General features: G+C 43.6%; 1 protein-coding gene across 1 annotated transcript in view; it reads left to right on the top strand.

The window, feature by feature from the left end:
- CNTNAP2 (contactin associated protein 2) overlaps nt 1–22049 on the top strand; it is a 936385-nt gene that overhangs the window by 776761 nt on the left and 137575 nt on the right. The window contains exon 14 of the mRNA XM_033166345.1: nt 7865–8021. Coding sequence (XP_033022236.1) covers nt 7865–8021 — 157 coding nt within the window. The remainder of the gene's footprint in view (nt 1–7864; nt 8022–22049) is intronic.

Here is a 22049-nt window from a genome sequence, read left to right as displayed (position 1 = left end):
CTTGGGCTAGTCACACTTCTCTGAAGTCTCTCAGCCCCACTCACCTCACAGAGTGTTTGTTGGGGGGGGAGGAGAACATTAGGCGCTTTGAGACACCTTAGGGTAGTGATAAAGCGGGATATGAAATCCAAACTACTCCTCCTCCTCCTCCTCCTCCTCTTCTTCTTCTTCTTCTTCTTCTTCTTCTTTGTTCTGTTTTTAAAACACATTTATTCAAAAGTTACAATAAAACTTTGTCCACTGCCATATCACAGAATGATCACTCCTGTTATGTATTAAGTTTGACTGCAGTACTCATTCTGGCCACTGTGGCTGCAGTTCTCACTCTGGTCCACAACATGCAAATGAAGGATTGAGAGTGCCGTTCGCGGATTGAGTAGCTAGAGGGAGTTTGTTACTGTTGCAAGTTACTTAGTACTATGTAAGCCAGTCAGCTAAGCTGTAGTCAGTCCAGGACTCAGAGCTGAAATAAAGAGCTGGTTGTTTTAAGAGCTGTGTCTTCATCCATCTTTCCCACTATTCAACAACTCCAATCCTCAATCCCACATCACTGTCATATTCAAGAAGCCATTCCATTAGTTCTAGGAATGGAGCAGAAAACCTGGGCCTGTAGATACTTCTGCTTTGATTCCTGCATCTTCTGGACTTCACTTTTGCAGGAAGTAGCTTTGCTGCCTCCTTGCTCCTATAAAACAGGAACATGATACAGAAGTTTAGCAGAAAGATTTGCCCTCATGCTTTTCCATGCCATTCTCTTATCAGTTTCCATATCAGACTGCTGTATGTACAGAGCACCACCACTAAAAAGGCTGCAGTGTTTGGCTGAAGACTCCAGCTCATGGGTAGGCAAACTAAGGCCCAGAGGGCAGATCCAGCTGTCAACCTTTCCCTTTTTTGTGGGAAATTCCCTTATTATAGCAGTGGGGAACAGCAGGGAGGGTTGACAGCTAGCCCCAATCGCCTTCTCAATCCGGCCCGCGGACAGTCCGGGAATCAGCATGCTTTTACATGAGTAGAATGTGTGCTTTTATTTAAAATGCATCTCTGAGTTATTTGTGGGGCATAGGAATTTGTTCATTCCCCCCCACCCAAAAAATATAGTCTGCCCCCCCCCAAGTTCTGAGGGACAGTGGACGCTGAAAAAGTTTGCTGACCCCTGCCTGCTCCAGCTGCTACTGCTGCTTTAAAACTTTCTACTTAGGATTGCCCTGGCTTTGCTTTTTTTAAGAACATCTCTTAGCCACAACATTTAGCCAGGCTCCATAAATCACATCATTACCAAATTAACTGCCAGCAGGACTTGGTCTCTTTGACAGCTGAAATAAACTATAGGTTATCTTTAATATCAGAGGGGAAAGGTTTCAGAGTGATAATAGGAAGAAAACAGTAGGTGACCAGAATGATTAATCCAAGCTACCTATTATGTTGCTGACTTCTCATGTAGTTTTTCAGAAAGTGGTAACTGCTGTATGTACATTCCTACATGCTATAGGAACCTCTGTAAGCAAGAAATAATTGTATTGTTTTTTTTATAAAAAAAAAACCAAACAGAACAAAATCCACATTTTATACACTCCACCCTTCCTCAAAAGAAATTGGGGTGATTTGCAAAACAAAAATGAAATTACATTATAACAGTAGTGATGTCATTATCATTAAATAAAAAAAGTAAGAAACTAGCAGCAGGCCAAAGAGTGGAGAAACAACTCCAATTAAAAACTCTGAAGGGGAAATGAAACAGCCCCTTTAATTACAAAGGGGAGGTTTTAATCCTTTCCAGTCCCAGTAAAAATGGGAGGTTTTTTCCTAAGGCTAATTGCTGCTCCAGGGGGAGATTTTCTATGTGATCATGACTGGGGAGGGGAACATATAACACACTGCGATGATCAAGTCTTGAGTTTACAAATGCAGGGGAAACTGTGGCCCACGTATCCCTACCAGAGCATGGTGAGAATGGCCATAGTTGTCACACAAGCCATAGCTAGTGAAAGGCAAAAAGGTAGCCAAGACAGACCCTCACTCTTCCCTGCTCCCTTCCTTCCTTTAATCCTGGCTCAGGGATGTGTTTCTTGAGCTGACACACCCCCAGGATTGACCACCCCAACATCACTTTCAGGCCCATCTTGCTAATGTCAGACAGTCAATTGTGCTGCAGATGAGCCAGCCAGGCCCAAGCAATGGTCAAAAATATAAGTAAGTGCTGAACTGGGGGTGCTTCTCGACTGACAATCACATACTACTAACCAAAAAAATATGCAATGCCATCTGATTGGGAGATAGCAACAAGCCCACTTCCCCCAAATCTGAGAAAATCCATTGGGAAGTGTGGAATAACACTTGCTCTGATGCAACATTACCTAAACTCCCCACAAGTAAATCTGAATGAATGCATAGCCAGTGGAGTCTGATCTCCCTGAAAATCAATCAGGATGAATGCTGAATGTCACCTGGAATTGTCCTAGGTGTGACAATAATTATGTGAATGCAATTAATTGTGCCTGTTTATTGCTATGGACAGTGTTCTTGAAGCTACCAACATGAGTCAGACCAAACTGTGGGAGGCAGTGGAAGACAGGAGTGCCTGGCGTGCTCTGGTCCATGGGGTCACGAATGGTTGGACATGACTGAACGACTAAACAACATTGCTATGTAAACAGCAGCCAGTGGGAAGGTTGGCTTTTTACCTTCTTGCCACAGTCCCAGCAAAAATTGCCCCTCTGAAGCTGTTTATTTGCATTTGCTGTTGTTTAGTCATTTAGTCGTGTCCCATGGACCAGAGCACGCCAGGCACCCCTATCCTCCACTGCCTCCCGCAGTTTGGTCAGACTCATGTTGGTAGCTGTGAAAACACTGTCCAACCATCTCGTCCTCTGTCGTCCCCTTCTCCTTGTGCCCTCCATCTTTCCCAACATCAGGGTCTTTTCTAGGGAGTCTTCTCTTCTCATGAGGTGGCCAAAGTACTGGAGCCTCAACTTCAGGATCTGTCCTTCTAGTGAGCACTCAGGGCTGATTTCTTTGAGAATGGATAGGTTTGATCTTCTTGCAGTCCATGGAACCCTCAAGAGTCTCCTCCAGCACCATAATTCAAAAGCATCAACTCTTCGGCGATCAGCCTTCTTTATGGTCCAGCTCTCACTTCCATACATTACTACTGGGAAAACCATAGCTTTAACTATACGGACCTTTGTCAGCAAGGTGATGTCTCTGCTTTTTAAGATGTTGTCTAGGTTTGTTATTGCTTTTCTCCCAAGAAGCAGGCGTCTTCTAATTTTGTGACTGCTGTCACCATCTGCAGTGATCATGGAGCCCAAGAAAGTAAAATCTCTCACTGCCTCCATTTCTTTTTATTTGCATATCAAAGGACAATTGCATTGATACCAGGGGAGGCTTCCCTTGAAATGCTAATAGCAGCTTCAGAGGGGAACTATGTGCCATGAGGTGATAGGGAGAGAAAGAGTTAAACTTCTTGTGCCCTCAGGTTACCCAGACACTGGTTAAAAGAAAAAGAAAAAAGCAAGCAGTTAATTGCACCCACACAATTATTGTCATGCTACTGAATGTCTTAAGAATCAGATTCTGAAATACCACAGACCATAACTGACCAGAGTTAGACTTAAAATCCATTTGACTTCAATGAATTTAGACAAACTGACTCTGAGCAGGACTGAAGCCGTGTAGAACTGAACATGAGTCAAGTCCCCAGAAGTCCTAAAGGTCACTGCAGTCTTTTAAAAATACTGCCATTTCAAGTGTCTAAATGAGCTTTTTATTTCTTCAATGGAGTCCCAGTCTGGCACACTAAAAATCTTTCCAAAACATCTCCATAAAGTGATAAAATTAATCTTCTTTCTTCTCAAGCAATAGTATTTTGAAATAATAGGTTTTATTAAATGCTCACTAGAATGCAAAATGCTCCCCCGAAAGCCATACATTCTTCTATTATGTCAGAAATAAATATGTTATTGACTGTTCTGAGTTTAGTTCATACTACATTAACTCTGATAGAAATGTTTTCATATTAAATGAAATGGTTCTCAAGGAGACATATTTTATCAAACAAGCAAGATTTTGTTTTTATGACACTGGTGATCTATGGGAATACTAACAGCCTTTGTCCATTTTCTTTTGTCTGTTGTTCTTGGCATAGCAAAAACAATGCCTTTAATACAAAAATCATACACACAAGTGCTTTAAATCTATAGTTAGTGAAGGACAGGAATACCATAAATATATACCATCCTGAAGATTTCAGTGCAAACACCACTTGCATTTCTTGGAAACTCTTCCAAAGTTTTGTTGTTGCTGTTGTTTTGGAGGTGTGGAGCCGAGATACATGCAGACCTTATTGTGGAATTTGAGTGAGATATTGGGGGGGGGGTGGATTTCGGTGCCCACAGCACCATATACCCAACTCTCCAGGGTCACTTAAATACACAGAGACCTTCACAACCTGTCCTTCTGTGTGCCTTGGCTATGAGTTCAGATAGATCATGTCTATGCAGTTTGTAACGCCAGAAATTTGAATGCAGTTCACCAGGCATCTTTGCAACAAAAAACAGACTTGGTAAACCTCCTACCTGTATTTTTGCTTCCTGCGGATCACAAATCTTATTTTATTTAGTACATTTTATTTACAATTTCTCGTCCCTCATGGAACTCAAGGTGGGAATAGGATTCCCCAGTGCTCTCCTTTCCAGGCACTGATCAGCCCCGGACCTGCTTAGTTTCAGCACTGGGGCTCTATTCAGATAATTCCCTAGGACCACATTGTTGGGGGGGGGGTGTCTAGGCTAAATCATGCCCTGTATTACTTCAGAATCAAAATATACCCTAACTCAGGTGCAGAGTTGTTTTTGCAGTAGCAGGTGCTTTCTATTCAAGTACTACTTAGGAAGATGGCTTAAAACAGGTCAAGGAATGGCAGAGATCATGATTCTTGAGGGAAGCAAACTTTTCCACCAAAGCATGCAGCTTTAAAAAGCACAGCATTATCTGCTGCATTTAAATCCTTAGATTGGTTCCATTTTTAAGTGAGCTTGTCATTCAGAATGTTTGCAGTTACAGATTCCTATACAGCCCATCATCATTATATCCAACTGCTAATTTTACTTTCATATACTTAATCATTTACTTTCATTAATCATTTCTACTTATAATCCCTCTTTTGATAAATGTAAGCAATTTTCTTCCCTTCTGGTGCTGTAATTAGCTGGGTTTGCAAGGGAGGCATTGACAATGAGGAGAATTAGGCTCTGCAATAGGAGGAGGTTGAGCCTTGGTGCATTCACAGAACGGCTAGAAATAAAACCTGTACAATATGGTACATGGCAGGCTGTACTCAAACTAGATGACAAAAGTATGATCATCATTCCAGTTCTACTTATTTCAGCAATAATGACGCAGCATTCTAAACACACTTAAATGGTGCCACTTCTCTCTTCGTTCAAATCCCTCCTCAAAACCTGCTTATCCAGGGTCATTTTTCATCCCCAAATGCCAGAAACTCAAAATAAGAAACTTTGCCTGTTTTCATGCTCTCTTATCCTTGCCCCACCTTCCCTTCTGTTCTCCCCTTCCTGTCAGACTTTAAGCCAATACAGTAAGTCCTTGGGAACCTGCCCACAGGCCCTCTCCCCTCAGAGTAGACCTGGTGAGCCCTTTGTTCTCCAAACTCAGGAGCCCAGTTCATCACACGACCCTCCTATAGGCTCCTCCTGCCTTCTTCTGACCAGATTCCTTCCGCCTCCCTTTTCTTAGGCTGGCTCCTGTGCACAACCAACACAGCCAGGACTCCTGCTTCTTTCCTAATCCCAGCAACCCTTCCCTTAATTCCCCGAGAACTGGGGCTTACCCTCTTCCGATTTAGCCTGCCTGTGTTTGGGTCATTTGCAGTGTTGAGCCGGAGGGAGCCACTCCCTTCCATGCCCGACTGTGTTTCTGTTGGAAGGAAGCACCAAATGCTGTGAAGTAAGTTGCAACCATCTCTTCAGCTGATCCCTCCCAGCCCCTTCCTAAATTGTTTTGGTGCACAGGGATAAGGTGTGCTCTCCAGCCTGGTCTTAGTGGCCAGGCATGTTTCCTGCATATACAGTGGTACCTCGGGTTAAATACTTAATTCGTTCCGGAGGTCCGTTCTTAACCTGAAACTGTTCTTAACCTGAAGCACCACTTTAGCCAATGGGGCCTCCCGCTGCTGCTGCGCCGCCAGAGCACGATTTCTGTTCTTAAGCAGAGTTCTTAACCTGAAGCATACTTAACCCGAGGTCCCACTGTACTCACAGAGACACGAGTCGAGTGCCAGTGCCTTCTCTGTTCTAAACAAAAGATGAAAGGCCAAATTGGGTGCTACAACAGAGTACTACTTCTTCCCAGAGTGCTTTATTAAGTTTGCATTCCTGTGTACAGTCACCAGAAGTAAGCCCACCAAACTCACCTACGTAGACATATGTAGCGCAAGCCTATTATTTTATGGAACTCACCGCCACAAGATGTCGTAATGCCCACCCTTTTCTATTAGTATTACCCACCCTCCATCCTAAATTGGATTCCAGCATTAAAACACAACGTTAAAAACAGCTTATTCAGCAATTTTGTTCCGAATGACTCCCTTTCTTTCACAGCAGATTACAGGTGTGGAGATGGAATGAATTTTAACCTTCTTTCCCCTCACCATATCACTTTGTGTTCCTAATAAAGATCACCAGCGCCTGGTCGTTTATCAAAGTGCAGCTACCACATTCATAGATGGCATAAAATTATTCGGGGTTTTAATAAGAAACAATATTGTGAGGCACTCTGGAAGTATTGCTACAGCTACAAGTCAAGTCTTTTGGCTGGTGCACACTCCCCTAGTACAGTCATACCTCAGGTTACGGCCACTTCAGGTTGCACGATTTTGGGTTGCGCACTGCGCTGAGCCTGGAAGTAACGGCACAGGTTACTTCCGGGTTTTGGCGATCATGTATGCGCAGAAGCACCGAATTGCATCACACGTGTGTGCAGATGCAGCGGCACGGGTTGCGAACACTGCGGGTTGCGAACGCACCTCCTGCACGATCCGCGTTCGCAACCTGAGCGCCCACTGTATATGCACACATCAGTTAAAACCACCTGTTTAAATATTAGTATTTCACAGTCCATGTGGACAGGCTGACTTCATAAACACTGTAATGATCCTAACACATATAAAGAGAACACATAATTGGTGCACCAGGGACTCAGCTACTTTAGCAAAGAAAAAACGCTTTTTTGATGCGTCTAGATCCAGCCCTGGTGTTAAAGGGACCCAGTCCCCTCTGGCAATCTTCTATTCTGATGGAGCTGAGAAGACTTTGGCTGTGCAACTGTGATGAACCCCTCTGACTCAGAGGATAGTAATGCAACATCATTGGGCCAGAGACGCCCCGTCACCGCATGTTTGTCTTGTGGATCTGTGTCTGTGGCTAGGTGCATCTGCAATTCCCTCTGACATCGGATCTCAACCTCATGCACTGAAGAGGAGGGATTTGACTTCAATGTGATGGAATCAGGTCCATCTGTGTTTGGTGCTGCCCAAGAATCTTGGATTGCTGTTTGTCTGTTCCGATCTGAGTCCAGGGCGGCCTCCTAAAACATCAATTGTTTAAGAATTTTAACTCCGCACCACCACCACTGATAAATAAAGGATCAAATCATTTCTAAAGATAAATGAACATGCACGTGATGTTTTGGGTGCACCAAGGTTTCTAATCTCGTTTGAGCAATGTATTTCTCTTCCAGATGTGTGCAGGGGCTCTGAGATACAATGTGGCTGGCATAGAAGCTGTAGCATCATGGAGCTCTGCTGTTTTTAGCATGACCAATTCTTCATTCTTTATCCTTACAGAGGGCAGTCCGTATACCTGGTGGTTTGGGCGTGCCAATGAAAAACACTACTATTGGGGAGGCTCTGGACCAGGCATTCAGAAGTGTGCGTGTGGCATTGAACGCAACTGCACTGATTCCAAATACCACTGCAACTGTGATGCTGATTCGAAAAAAGAGTAAGTATGTTGTTAAGTGCACAGTAACAACACGTTAACAATTTGCAGCACATTCTTGCACATTCACTCAGAAGTAAGTTCCATTTAATTCACTTCCAGGGAAATGAATGTAGGATTGCAACCTAAATCTCTCACAATACTAAATCTCAAGGTCACACAATTACATGAATGGGTCAGGAGAGGCGGAAGGGTACATAATGAAATGGAGGAATTCAGTTCCAGAGAATGTGGTTGTGGCCATTAGCTCTGATAGCTGTTAGGCCCCGTTCTGCATCTAAACATTTAGCAGCTACTATTAACCATGGAACATCTATGCTCAAAGGCATTCTACCTGAGAGTACTGGATGCTAGGAACAAGCAGAAACTTCCCAGCCTTTTAGTCTTTCTATATGTTTATGGGCCTGGGTGACAGAGTACATTTATTACAGGAATCTATATGTATACCTTTAAACACCAAAACCTCTTCTTGCTGACTCCACTTTTTATGTAACAGGTTATTTTTATACACTGAATATTGCTCTCAAAGGAACACATTTCTGGTACATAATAGAATTGGGTCCATTATTAGCTTTGCATTTACTGCTTTGATCTCGGTGATTAAATAAATGTGTGATTGTAGCTCAGAAAGGTTTGATAATAGGATGTATTTCTTTCTCTTTTTTAACATTTTTCTTTGTTGTAATCAACCTGTTGATATTTCGATCAATATCGGTATGCAGACTGTTAGAATTAAAACATTAATTCTTCATATTATTAGTGGTTGCTGAACTGCAGAAAAGTGCTTGATTCATCTAGGATAAAATAGGTAATTAATTATATGGATTAACAGCGAGGCTGAACAAGAGAAGCTTTCTTTCAAATGGCTTTTGGATTATAGGAGAAGAATCAAAAGGATACTAAGGTGTAGCAAGCTTAGAAAATGCTTGGTTTATGAGGTTGAAAGATGCAATCCTGGCTAACAGAACTTAGGTGAGATACCAAAAAAGTCAATGCTTGGAAGGTCAACTTGACATGATGCAGCCGCAAGAGCTAAAACACCCAAAATGAGACAAAGGAATGAATTATGTAGGAGATATTTATTATGCCTCTGAGTTGTCTTTGCAGAACTCCTAATAGTTTCCAATCCAGCCACCGAGAAGGTACATGTCTGTTTTTTTCCAGCACTACAGTAGTATCCAGTGTTTTCTGGACTGAATGTTGACTTAACTGTCATGTTTATAATGTTGTTGTTCAGTCATTCAGTCGTGTCCGACTCTTCGTGACCCCATGGACCAGAGCACGCCAGGCACCCCTATCCTTCACAGCCTCTCGCAGTTTGGCCAAACTCATGTTAGTAGCTTCGATAACACTGTCCAACCATCTCATCCTCTGTCGTCCCCTTCTCCTTGTGCCCTCCATCTTTCCCAACATCAGGGTCTTTTCTAGGGAGTCTTCTCTTCTCATGAGGTGGCCAAAGTACTGGAGCCTCAGCTTCAGGATCTGTCCTTCTAGTGAGCACTCAGGGCTGATTTCTTTGAGAATGGATAGGTTTGATCTTCTTGCAGTCCATGGGACTCTCAAGAGTCTCCTCCAGCACCATAATTCAAAAGCATCAATTCTTCAGCGATCAGCCTTCTTTATGGTCCAGCTCTCACTTCCGTACATTACTACTGGGAAGACCATAGCTTTAACTATACGGACCTTTGTCGGCAAGGTGATGTCTTTGCTTTTTAAGATGCTGTCTAGGTTTGTCATTGCTTTTCTCCCAAGAAGCAGGCGTCTTCTAATTTTGTGACTGCTGTCACCATCTGCAGTGATCATGGAACCCAAGAAAGTGAAATCTCTCACTGCCTCCATTTCTTCCCCTTCTATTTGCCAGGAGGTGGTGGGACCAGTGGCCATGATCTTAGTTTTTTTGATGTTGAGCTTCAGACCATATCTTGCGCTCTCCTCTTTCACCCTCATTAAAAGGTTCTTTAATTCCTCCTCACTTTCTGCCATCAAGGTAGTATCATCAGCATATCTGAGGTTGTTGATATTTCTTCTGGCAATCTTAATTCCGGTTTGGGATTCATCCAGTCCAGCCTTTCGCATGATGAATTCTGCATATAAGTTAAATAAGCAGGGAGACAATATACAGCCTTGTCGTACTCCTTTCCCAATTTTGAACCAATCAGTTGTTCCATATCCAGTTCTAACTGTAGCTTCTTGTCCCACATAGAGATTTCTCAGGAGACAAATGAGGTGATCTAGCACTCCCATTTCTTTAAGAACTTGCCATAGTTTGCTGTGGTCGACACAGTCAAATGCTTTTGCGTAGTCAATGAAGCAGAAGTAGATGTTTTTCTGGAACTCTCTAGCTTTCTCCATAATCCAGCGCATGTTTGCAATTTGGTCTCTGGTTCCTCTGCCCCTTCGAAATCCAACTTGCACTTCTGGGAGTTCTCGGTCCACATACTGCTTAAGCCTGCCTTGTAGAATCTTAAGCATAACCTTGCTAGCGTGTGAAATGAGTGCAATTGTGCGGTAGTTGGAGCATTCTTTGGCACTGCCCTTCTTTGGGATTGGGATGTAGACTGATCTTCTCCAATCCTCTGGCCACTGCTGAGTTTTCCAAACTTGCTGGCATATTGAGTGTAGCACCTTAACACCATCATCTTTTAAAATTTTTAATAGTTCAGCTGGAATATCATCACTTCCACTGGCCTTGTTGTTAGCAAGGCTTTCTAAGGCCCATTTGACTTCACTCTCCAGGATGTCTGGCTCAAGGTCAGCAACCACACTACCTAGGGTTAGGAGACCTCCATATCTTTCTGGTATAATTCCTCTGTGTATTCTTGCCACCTCTTCTTGATGTCTTCTGCTTCTGTTAGGTCCTTTCCACTTTTGTCCTTAATTGTGGTAATCTTTGTACGAAATGTTCCTTTCATATCTCCAATTTTCTTGAACAAATCTCTGGTTTTTCCCATTCTGTTATTTTCCTCTATTTCTTTGCATTGCTCGTTTAGAAAGGCCCTCTTGTCTCTCCTTGCTATTCTTTGGAAATCTGCATTCAATTTCCTGTATCTTTCACGATCTCCCTCGCATTTTGCTTGCCTTCTCTCCCCCGCTATTTGTAAGGCCTCATTGGACAGCCACCTGGAGTAGGAACTGGCAAGCCACTCCAGTATCCCTGCCAAGAAAACTCCATGGACAAAGACAACAGGCATGTTTATAATACTTAAACGTAAAGGGACCCCTGACCATTAGGTCCAGTCATGGACGACTCTGGGGTTGCGGGGCTCATCTTGCTCTATAGGCCAATTGAGCCGGTGTTTGTCCGCAGACAGTTTTTCCAGGTCATGTGGCCAGCATGACCAAGCCGCTTCTGGTGAACCAGAGCAGCGCACGGAAACGCCGTTTATCTTCCCGCCAGAGCGGTACCTATTTATCTACTTGCACTTTTGATGTGCTTTTGAACTGCTAGGTGGGCAGGAGCAGGTACCAAGCAATGGGAGCTCACCCCGTCGCGGGGATTCAAACCGCCGACCTTCTGATCAGCAAGCCCTAGGCTCTGTGGTTTACACCACAGCGCCACCTGCGTCCCTTTTATAATACTTATTATTCTTATTCTTATTCTTAATTTAAATTTGAACATCACATTTATATCTTAAAGGGTTGTTGGATTGCAAGAAATGTTTTAAACTTTGCCGGTTTAGAAAATTATTCTAGCATTCCAAAGACCTTTCTGAAAATGTGGAATTTAACCAGTCTTGGGGAGCTTGAAAGACAGTCTGCTGGATGCATCTTTCTGGAGAGGTTCAAAGATAGACCAGGGTGTTCAAAATCTGGCTTCCTTCATTATTATTATTTTTATCAAAAAAACCCTAAGCAGGTGTTTCTGAGACAACCTTTGGACACCCAGAGGATCATCAAGTGGAAAGCACCCCTTCAGAAAACCTAGAGCCAGGGCATGGTGTGCGTTAAAGAGAGAAACCTCACACTTGGTCTGGAAGGAAACTGAGAACAGCAGCAATACAAATGTATTGCTAACGGAAGAATTTCTGTTCAGGTCTTCTGCCAGCCTAGAATTTTGGGGCTGGGTCAGGTTTGGGTCTGGCTGCCAACCCCAACCTGAGAACTTTGCTCCTATTCGGAAGTTATTGGAGAAGGGTAAAGCACCAGGTGGGAATGTCCCAGGTCAGCTGTGAGTGACTCAAAGGGATCAATCCCTTCCTGGGTTTCCTCCCTACAACTTCCACCATGGACATCCTCAGTATTACATGGCTCAAATGCTCTCAACATCACATACTAGGTCCTGCAGGCCACTTGTTGGCTGTTGGGATTCTGTTCGTTTTAAATTTAAAACATTTTTCCTTTTAACTAACAGGCTGCATACTTGAGAAGCCCCCTGCCACTTTCTTGTTTGGCAACCTTGCTTCCAGACGGAGAGCTGCTTGCCCACCCAAGTTTAACATTAGAGGGGATGATGGTGCAATTCCTTCTGACCAACACCCACAATATTTTGGACCAGTTGATAAGACTGTTACACACCATCCTGCCTGATGCCCTGCTCTCCCACTCACTGAACTCCTTCCTAACTTTGCACTCCACTGCTGGCCTGGGTTCTTCTAGCTAACTCTGAGCTCAGGGAGGGTTTTCACCCATTTTCTGATTGGCACAGAATCTCTGCTTGGTTAATCGTTCATCTCCCTGCCCCCTTTGTTGGCTTAACAATTTGGCCATTATCAGGCTTGCCTGGACATGGGAAGCTGAGCCCAGCTATTAAGTGTCTGACTTCAGTTCTCCAAGCATTGATTAAATTATGGCACCCAAAAACCCGGAACAAGACAGTCCCTGTGCCAAATGACCACTAAAGAGCCTTCCCGTTGCCCTCAGTTTTTGCATCAGTCTTGCAGTGTGTTCTTCTCAATTTTTGTTCATGTATTGAGCTCTCTAAACTATCCGGGGATTTGCTGCTTTGATCCCAAGTACAAATTGAGTCCCGGCACTTACATTGCTCATGTCACACATTTTCAATCGCTGTGTTGAGCTATACACCCAGCATAGCAGGAGAGAAGGCAGTCCTTGCCATAATTGCTATCTGCCTACCAAGTAACAAAAGCGGTCAGAAAGTACCCCCAGACTGCGAACCTGTGAACTCCCCACCATCCAGAGGAGGCTGACCACCTTGTCTTAAATCAACCTCATTCCCTGCCACCTGCAGTTTATACCTCACTTTCAACTGTATTTTGCTTCCAAACAGTGCATCTGGATTTACCGTAGGGCAGCTTGCAGTGCTTTAATGGAGTTTGTTTCTCTAAGCAAAAATTTCTCTAAGCAAGAAATACTAGTGCAACCAGGCATTTAAGTTTTCCTAATTATTTCAACCTATTTGAGATAAAGTAGCTGCCCATGTATGCAAGTCCTCTTTGTATGCTTAAAATCATTGAAACTAGTGTGCATTTTTCATTTGAGATAATATTGAAGGAAATGTTTTATCTTGAGCATGAGAGCTCCTTTCATTTCCATGACTGTGTAATCAATATGCAAATAAGTGATTGTTTCTCTTTACCTAGGAGACATTCAGAATGGTTTTGTTGGGAGTGGGAGTGATTTTAAAAGAGGGAATGGCTCTGTCAAGGGTATTATGTGTGTGAGGACTCTTGCTGCACACAAGGCATCCATACTTTCAAGGTTTTCTCCATTGGCATGGAGGATTAGTTTACAGGGCTCAAATAATGCATAGGCCAGCTTTGTATTGGGCAACTGGTCTAGTAGCCATAGGCAACCTGAACTTCCATGCGAGGGAGTGCAGTGGGAGAAGAGGGGTCTGTTACTCCATCCTTCATCCCCTTGTACCCAGTCATCCCCTACCAGCCCACTTGGAAAAAGGCAAACTTTTTTTACTGGCCTGCTAAGAGGCCAGTCTCTTGAGTTTCCTTGTTGGCTGCAGAGGAGGTGACAGACTCGGAACTTTCCTGGGCTCATTTACACAACTGCAATAGATTATGCATGTAGCAAAATAGTGGTTCTAATTTCAATCATACATTGATTGAAATCATCAAGTCATTTATATAATGAGAACCAGGGTCTATACTGAAAAATACAACAAAGACTTACATGTGAGGGCACTGGTTCTCATTCCAGGGCAGCAAGGTACGTGCATCGATCTGGCTGCCCTGCTTTTGCCTTCACTTGTGAACATGGGACAGATTTTGTCCCTAGTATTTTCATTTTGTCTCTCTCACTTATTTCCCCTTTGAGTCTTTTTCACTCTGCATATATGACGCTAGAGCACCTTGCATTCAGATGTAAAGTGAGCCTCAATGCTCTGCTGAACCCACGGTAGTGTTTTTACAGGCTTTGGAAATGAAGCCCTACTAAGCCTACTTCCATTTGCTGCCTAGCGCACGTAGTTCTGCCTCCTTGAACATTTCATTGCAAAGATGGCTGTATGGCATACTGAACATTAAACTTTAAAAGTTATTTTTGTTATGAAACAATTCAATGCATCATTACACAGCACAAACCTTTGAAATGAACATAAAATTATGCTCTTTCGTATTTAGTTTGAAATGTATCAATTGGTAAGAACTATTCTTCCCATCCTGCTAATTTCAGGAATCCCTTTTTAGTCACAGACACTTGGTTCTATTCTATTTCAATATTGCACTGCTTAGCTGACAATGTATTCACCGGACAGCAAGGCAGCAAGCCTGGCAAGGAGCTCTTGGTGAACATCCAAAAGAACAACTGTCAGAGGACTTCAACTTGCATCAAACAGTGACTTGTAAAACCTGCTTCTAGTGGCATTTCTCACTTTTGTCCTTTGTTTGCTGTTGCACCCAAAGATGAACGTCTGTTCCTCTGGACGTTTATCTGTCTTCCTCTTTTTCTTCCTTTAGAAAGCTTCTCTCTCTCTCTGCCCCCCTTTGACTTCCTCTTCCCATTCTTTCCTTGATTTGGATTTCTCTCTCATGCCTGGTATAGGACAACTTTGCCTCTTCCCTTTCATTCTTCCTTGCTTGCATTTCTCGTCTTAAGTTTGACCATATGCAGTAACGCTCATGACAAAAATGTTTTGTAAAACCAATTGGTGGTGGTGGCAGCTGCAGCAGTTGTGAATGATTGTGGAATGGGCCTGCAGTTCATCTACTCCCCCAGTTTTCAAAGGAAAAAGTAGCAAGGCTTTCCAGATAGGTGCTTCCTTCCACTTTTTGGCCACTTTCAGTTCAGTTCATTGGGCACAGACCACGCTACGGCGAGCAGAGTTCACTTCTGCCTTGTCCCAACCAGTCACTGCATGCACCATGGAGGGTTGCGTTGCTGCAACTTCATCGTTCCTCAATTTTGCTTCTCAGAAGGATGTTGTCAAACTTTTGTATGGTTTTTGATCCTTTTGGCCATTAACCTGCGGTGAGAGCAAGTGCTCCATGGAGACCCTTTTGCATGTGGTGATATGCCAACGGGCGTAATTGTCTCTACTCTTCTGCCAGATTTGCTCACTCTGCTTTATATGTGAATGGGGCAAGCATATGCTTAAACAAATGTTGCCACTCCCATTTATTTTGCCCCTTAATTAAGTTAATTTTGGAATTGATACAGTAAAAAGAACACCTTATCACAGTTACATTGCTGCTATGCTAGTCATTGTATTTGTAGTGCTGTTTTCTTCCTGCAAATAAGTGAATTATTATTATTATTAGTTGTTGTTGTTGTTGTTGTTTATTAAATTTATATACCAACCTTTATCCAAAGATCTTGGGGCAGTTCACAAGATAAAAATACAGGAAAGAAACACAAAATAAATAGTCAAAAGAAAAGCAGAAGAAATCAATAATCTCACCTCCCACAAATGTATTTTAATGGCCATAGAATATTAATCAGCCAAAGGCCTGGTTAAAGAGGAATGTTTTTGCCTGGCACCTATAGATATGTAACGAAGGTGCCAAACAAGCCTCCCTGGGGAGAGCATTCCACAAACAGGGAGCCACTGTTCCCGTGTTGCCCTCCCTCCAGACTTCTCCTGGAGGAGACACGCAAAGAAGGGCCTCAGAATACGAATGCGTGTGGGTTGGTTTATATGGGGAAGTTTCAGAACCATCTTCAGAGGCAGCCGTACGTATAACACATTGTAGTAACCAAACCTAGAGGTTACCAGAGCATAGACAACAGAAGTTAGGCTCTCCCTGTCCAGATAAGGTCGCAGCTGGGCCACCAGCCAAAGCTGATGGAAGACACTCCAGCCACCGAGGCCACCTGAGCCTCAAGTGACAGCAAAGGATCTGGGAGGACCCCCAAGCTGCGTACCCACTCCTTCAGAGTGTGTGTAACCCTATCAGAGCAGGCAACCTCCCAGCCATCCGGTCTAGGGAACCACCTGCTAACAGTGCCTCAGTCTTATTTGGAGTTTTAAAAATATTTTTAAATCATTTTTTCATTAATAACTATCCAAGAGAGGCCACATTAATACAATACCAAATCATACCACATCATAATACAATAAAAAAGCCAATTAATCAGTTCTGAATTCAGTGTTTTTGGATGACTTCCCATGTTCTGGTTATCAGGAGTTGATGTTACCCCTTGGCCCTGCTCCAATTTCTCTTAATTAGTCTAAATACAACAATTCCGATCTTAATCCTTTGTTTTAGCAGCCACTGGTGTGGTGACTTTCGTTCCATATCCATAATCCATATCCTTTAACTTGCAGAGGGAATTTATATCCTATAGTTATCTGTGTGAAATATTTGTTCACCTTCTTCTTTTCCTTCATATTGTAATCATCAATTCTCTTCAACATTGCCCCTCTTTCAAGAACTCATTTCTTAGTATGCCACAACTTCTCCATTTTGCCTCTCCAAAATTGAAAGCACTCCAGAGTCCGGCCGTGACTCCTGGCTTACTTCCAGCATTTGTCTCCTTTGATCCAACCGTCTAATGAGCTGGTGTCTTGCCAAAACCATAATAAATCATAATTAGAGCTCTCTTTAGTAGGCAATGTCACAAGTCATCACAGTATTTCACACAGTCTATTCTTTCAAGCACTCCGTAAAGAAAATTATAAGTTCTTGTTGATTCCCTCTTGCATTCCATATATAGTTGTAATCCATTCAGGGAAGGCTTGCTGAATCATAGCACAGCAAATACAATGCAAATATAATGTAAAAAGAGAACAAAGGCTCCCCTTCACTTACGTAGCATTCCAATTACAATGATGAGAGTCCTCTTCAGATCAAAACCTTAGCACTCAGTGGCTGATTCATTTAGCAGTTTATATTGTCTCCTTCATCCAGAACACGTCTGTTTCTTAAGTCCAAATTCAGATCCTTCTTAAATGAAACAGAAGTACCTCCACTCATGGTGACCGTATTAGGGAGATTCCAATACGTACAGTGCTATGCACTCTGTGTCCCTGCCGCTGCATTCCATTGGAGCAAGAGGCAGTTATTGGACGATCCGTGAGTGAAAGCTCTCCCCCCCCCCGACCCTGGATAATTACTCCCAGATTATCCTTAATTAACTGCATGGCTGGCATCCACTATTGTGGGATCCGCTGTTCGCCATGGCGGCACCGCTGGAAGTCTATTTGGATTGAGTTTCAGTTTGTTGGCTCTCATCCAGTCCATTACCATGGCAAGACACTGGTCCAGCACTTCTGCTGCCTCACCTGCAGATTTAAAGGAAAAGTAGAGCTGTGTATCATCAGCATATTGCTGACAACATACTCCAAAACTTCGGATGACGCCACTCAACTGTTTCATGAAGATGTTGAATAGCACAGGGCATAAAATTGAATCCTGAGGTTCAATTGAAGACTCCACAGTGCTGAAAAGCACTCCCCAAGCAACACCCTCTGGGAATGACCATCCAAGTAGAACCAGAACCACCACAAAGCAGTGCCACCTACCCCTAAATCAGACAACCGCTCCAGAAGGATACCATCAATGGTATCAAAAGCCACTGAGAGGTCAGGGAGAATTAACAAGGACATATTTCCTCTGTCTCTCTCCCAACAAAGATCATCATACAGGGTGACCAAAGCAGTTTCTGTGCCAAAACTGGGCCTAAACCCTGACTGAAATGGATCTCGAAAATCAGTTTCCTCCAAGAGCGCTTGGATTTAGTCCACAACCATCCGCTCCAGAACCTTGCTCAGGAAAGGGTGATTAGCAACTGGCCGGTAACTAGTTAGGTTTTCTGAATCCAGGAAAGGTTTCTTAAGAGTGGTTTTACCACTGCCTCCTTCAAACAGGCAGGGACCACCCTCTCTCGTAAAGAGGCACTGATCACCTCCCTGTCCTAGCCAGCTGTTCCCTCCCTGCTGGTTTATATCAGCCAAGAGGGACAAGGGTCTAGAGCGCAAGTGGTCGCTGCTCGCTCTGACTGATCCGAGCACATTGCAACAACCTCAAGCCTTACCAACTGAAACTCATCCAACTCAACAGGACTAGACTGCTCTGGACACCCCATGAGATTCATCTGCTATAACAGCAGAGTCAAGGTCTAGGTGGATGCAAGCAATTTTATCCTCAAAATGCTTTACAAACAAGTAACAGTGAGCTACCATTGGTTCTATCACCTCCTTTGGGCCAGCCTGTAAAAGGCCCCATACAACCCAGAAAAGCTCTGCCAGACAACATAATGAGGATGCCATGGAGGCAGCAAAGTATGCCTTCTTTCCTGCCTTCACTGCCACTAGGTAGACTTGATAATGAGCCCTCACCAGTGTTCAGTTGCATTCAGTTCGATCTTTCCTTGCCCTAAGCTCTGGTATACTAGGGAGTATCTTCTTCTTCTTCTCTGGCGATCACTCGTAGCCAAGTAAGATTGTCTTCCATAAACACGGTTTTAACAATGAGTCCGTAAGTGACTGTGGAGGCCAATTCTGGATCCACACGTCCTTCCACAGTGGGGACATTGGTTTCTGGGTGGGAGTTGATCATGGTGTAGGTTTGCCAAGCATGCCTTCCTCTTAGCACGTTTCTCCCTTTCGTCCTGAGTTTGAGTGTCTTCAAAGCCCATGACACCTTTGGTAAAGGCTGTTCTCCAACTGGATCGCTCGCAGGCCAGTGTTTCCCAGTTGTCAGTGTTTATACTACATTTTTAAAGATTTGCCTTGAGACAGTCTTTAAACTAGGGAGTATACTAGGGAGCCAAATGGGCTCCACCAAGTGGGAGAGGGCACTCGGGGACAATCATTTCAATGGCCTGAGCCATTCAAATGCTCCAGAGGTCAGCCAGGGCATCAAGAGCAGCACCAGTCATATCAGCCAGAAAATCCTGCAGAACCATTTGGGAACCCATTGGATCTATCAGCCTCCAAGGGCAGACCATCCTCATAGGTCCCCCACCTCTGCAGAGGAGAAAATGTGCTGAAAGCCTAAATCTCAGCAGGAAGTGATCTGACCATGACAAGGGAGTGATGTCAATATCCCCCACTTACAGATCACCAAGGTCCAGAGTGTGGCCTGCCATGTGCGTTGGGCTGGTGACATGTTGGGACAGCCCCATGGTCATCATGGCACCCATGAAGTTCTGAGCCACCCCAGAGCCAGTCACCTTGGCATGGATTTTGAAGTCCTCCAGAACCAGGGGTCTGGGAGTCTTGAGCACTGCCTTTGAGACCAGCTCTGTCAGAATACACATTCCAGTTCTCTCCACCAACTGGACAGTGAGCCTGGAGATAGAGAATCTCTACAGACCACAGCAACTCCCCCTCCCCGACCCCCAAGTCTGGCCTGATGCTGCACCGAGTATCCAGGTGGGCACAGCCTGGTGAGACCAACTCCACCCTGCTCACCCACCCAGGTCTCAATGATTCAGACCAGACCAAACCAGCCTCCTCATCCATGACCAGATCATGGATGAGGGAGGTCTTAATCCTAGCCAATTTGGCATTCAGCAACAGCATGCTTAATCGTGCTTATCATGAAAAATGCTTATTAAAAATCCCACCAAGGAAAAAAGTATGAAATCCTTGGTTATTATATCCCGTGACTGTCTTTCTGTTCTTTCGCTATTAAAAATCCCAGGCTCCTTCCACTTAATTTCAGTAGAGTAAATGAAGAGTTTGATTCATTTATCTTTTGTTTGACCCAGCTGCAAACGCTTGCATTATGACAATGCAGTTTATTACAGCAACGTCTGAGCTAAGATAAAACTAGTTCTTCAGTTTCTTGATGTACTATACAGTGGTACCCCAGGTTACGTACGTGATCCGTTCCGGGTCATAGTATGTAACGCGTGCGTATCACGAACGCATGGAGGGGGGGAACCCTGAAGAAGCACGATTTGAGCGCTTCTACGCATCTGGGGGTCGCGTGTGGGTTGTGCGTGCTCCGGAAACACTTCCGGGTTGCGGGCGTTCACAACTCGAACGTCCGCAACACGGGGGGTGCGTAACCTGGGGTACCACTGTATAGTGATAATAGACCCTGAATTCAGACATGATAAACCGTGGCTAATCTTGATAGAAATGAGGTCATGTGCCTTTGTTTTTTATTAACTGCAGCTTGTTGTGTTATCTGTAGTTTTTACAGCTTATTGTAAGTGGGGGGGGGATATAATGTGACCAAGCATTCCACCTTGCAGCCAGGACAATCAACATGGTCTTTAAACCACAAGCGAAAGTCCAAGAGACAGCAGGTGTGGTTCTTCTGCAGTTCCTCCCTCTTGGTTCATCTCATTTGCCACCCCTCCCATCAGCTGCTCGGCTGCACACATTGAGACCTGTCTGTCATTGTGTGGAGAGGGAGGGTGGGTGGCCATGCTAGGAAGAGGATGCGACCGACAACAGTTGCCTTCCCTTCTACTTCATCCAGAGTGTCATGGGTCCATTTCTGGGATCTGGGTTGAATCTTTACTTTGAAAAAAGTCCCACAGGGCTCATAGAGCTTGCATCCTAGTAAGCATGTTTAGAATTGCAGCAAAAATTTGGTATATATAAGAAATGTGTGTGTGTGTGCTCTATTGTAATATGTGTTGCATATAGTTTTACAGTCACACAGTGTGATTAGATTAGTCTGAGCGCTCTCTCTCTCTCTCTCTCTCTCTCTCTCTCCCTCTCTCTCTCTCTCTCTCTCTCTCTCTCAAAAAGCCCTTCCCTTTGTCATTTATGCACAGGAGTTTCTCCCCTCCTTTTCTACTCTCAATACAACTTGAAAGCTATAATTTGATATTAAGGTGCTGCAACCTTCATAAACCATGAAATCATATCTGAAGGTCTGAAATGAAATACAGTGTTTAACTAGGGATTATCCTTCCATATCCATTCAGCCAGAAACCATAACTTATTCTATATTTATTGCATATTTGTGAGGTTTTTTGAAAGCATTGCATTTGAAGTCTGCTCTGCTGTCACTCAGGCTTTTGGGGCAAGCTAGATGATTTCTAACATCACAAAGGGTTTTCTTGTGGGGGGGGGGCGTGGAAAGAGCAGGGAGAGAGATAAATAATGAATAAAAAAATCACCAGGTCACACATTTAAATGGAAATTGCACATTTACCCCAACAATTAGACGTTTCCATAAAATTACTTCTTTCTTTTCTTTTTTTTAACCAAAGGCTGAATAGCAAATAAATAAGTTTTTTAGACCTTAACAGATGTTTTAAAACTTCAAAACTATTTACAAGTACAAGCACCAATTGTGGCTTTGTTTGCACAGCTCATCTTTCTGACACATCATGCTCTTCAGCTGCTTTCTCACAGCATTGCCCTTCACAGCCATCCATTTCCCACTCAAGACTCTTGCAGTCTAACTTGACTAGGCCTGTAGCTTTATTGAACACCTTCCAAAATTCTAACTTTAATTGGAAATATTCTTAACAACTCTAACAGCACAATCCTGTACATATCCAGCTGGCATCAATAGGGGTTACTTCTAAGTAGACATATCAAGAACTGTACTGTTAGATTTCTGCAATAAGGATTTTAAATTAGTCTCACATTTCACACTGTTTTAAATGTTATGTGTATTAAGTGACCAAATGCTATTACAGTAGGAATGGCATATAAAGTCACAAACATCCTGTAGGATTCAGCTGCCTTTGAATTGCTAATTCAAT

The sequence above is a fragment of the Lacerta agilis genome, chromosome 12 (genome assembly GCF_009819535.1).
Source record: "Lacerta agilis isolate rLacAgi1 chromosome 12, rLacAgi1.pri, whole genome shotgun sequence".
Taxonomy (NCBI): domain Eukaryota; kingdom Metazoa; phylum Chordata; class Lepidosauria; order Squamata; family Lacertidae; genus Lacerta; species Lacerta agilis.
Note: the sequence above shows the minus strand (reverse complement) of the source record. Positions and strands in the feature narration are given on the sequence as shown.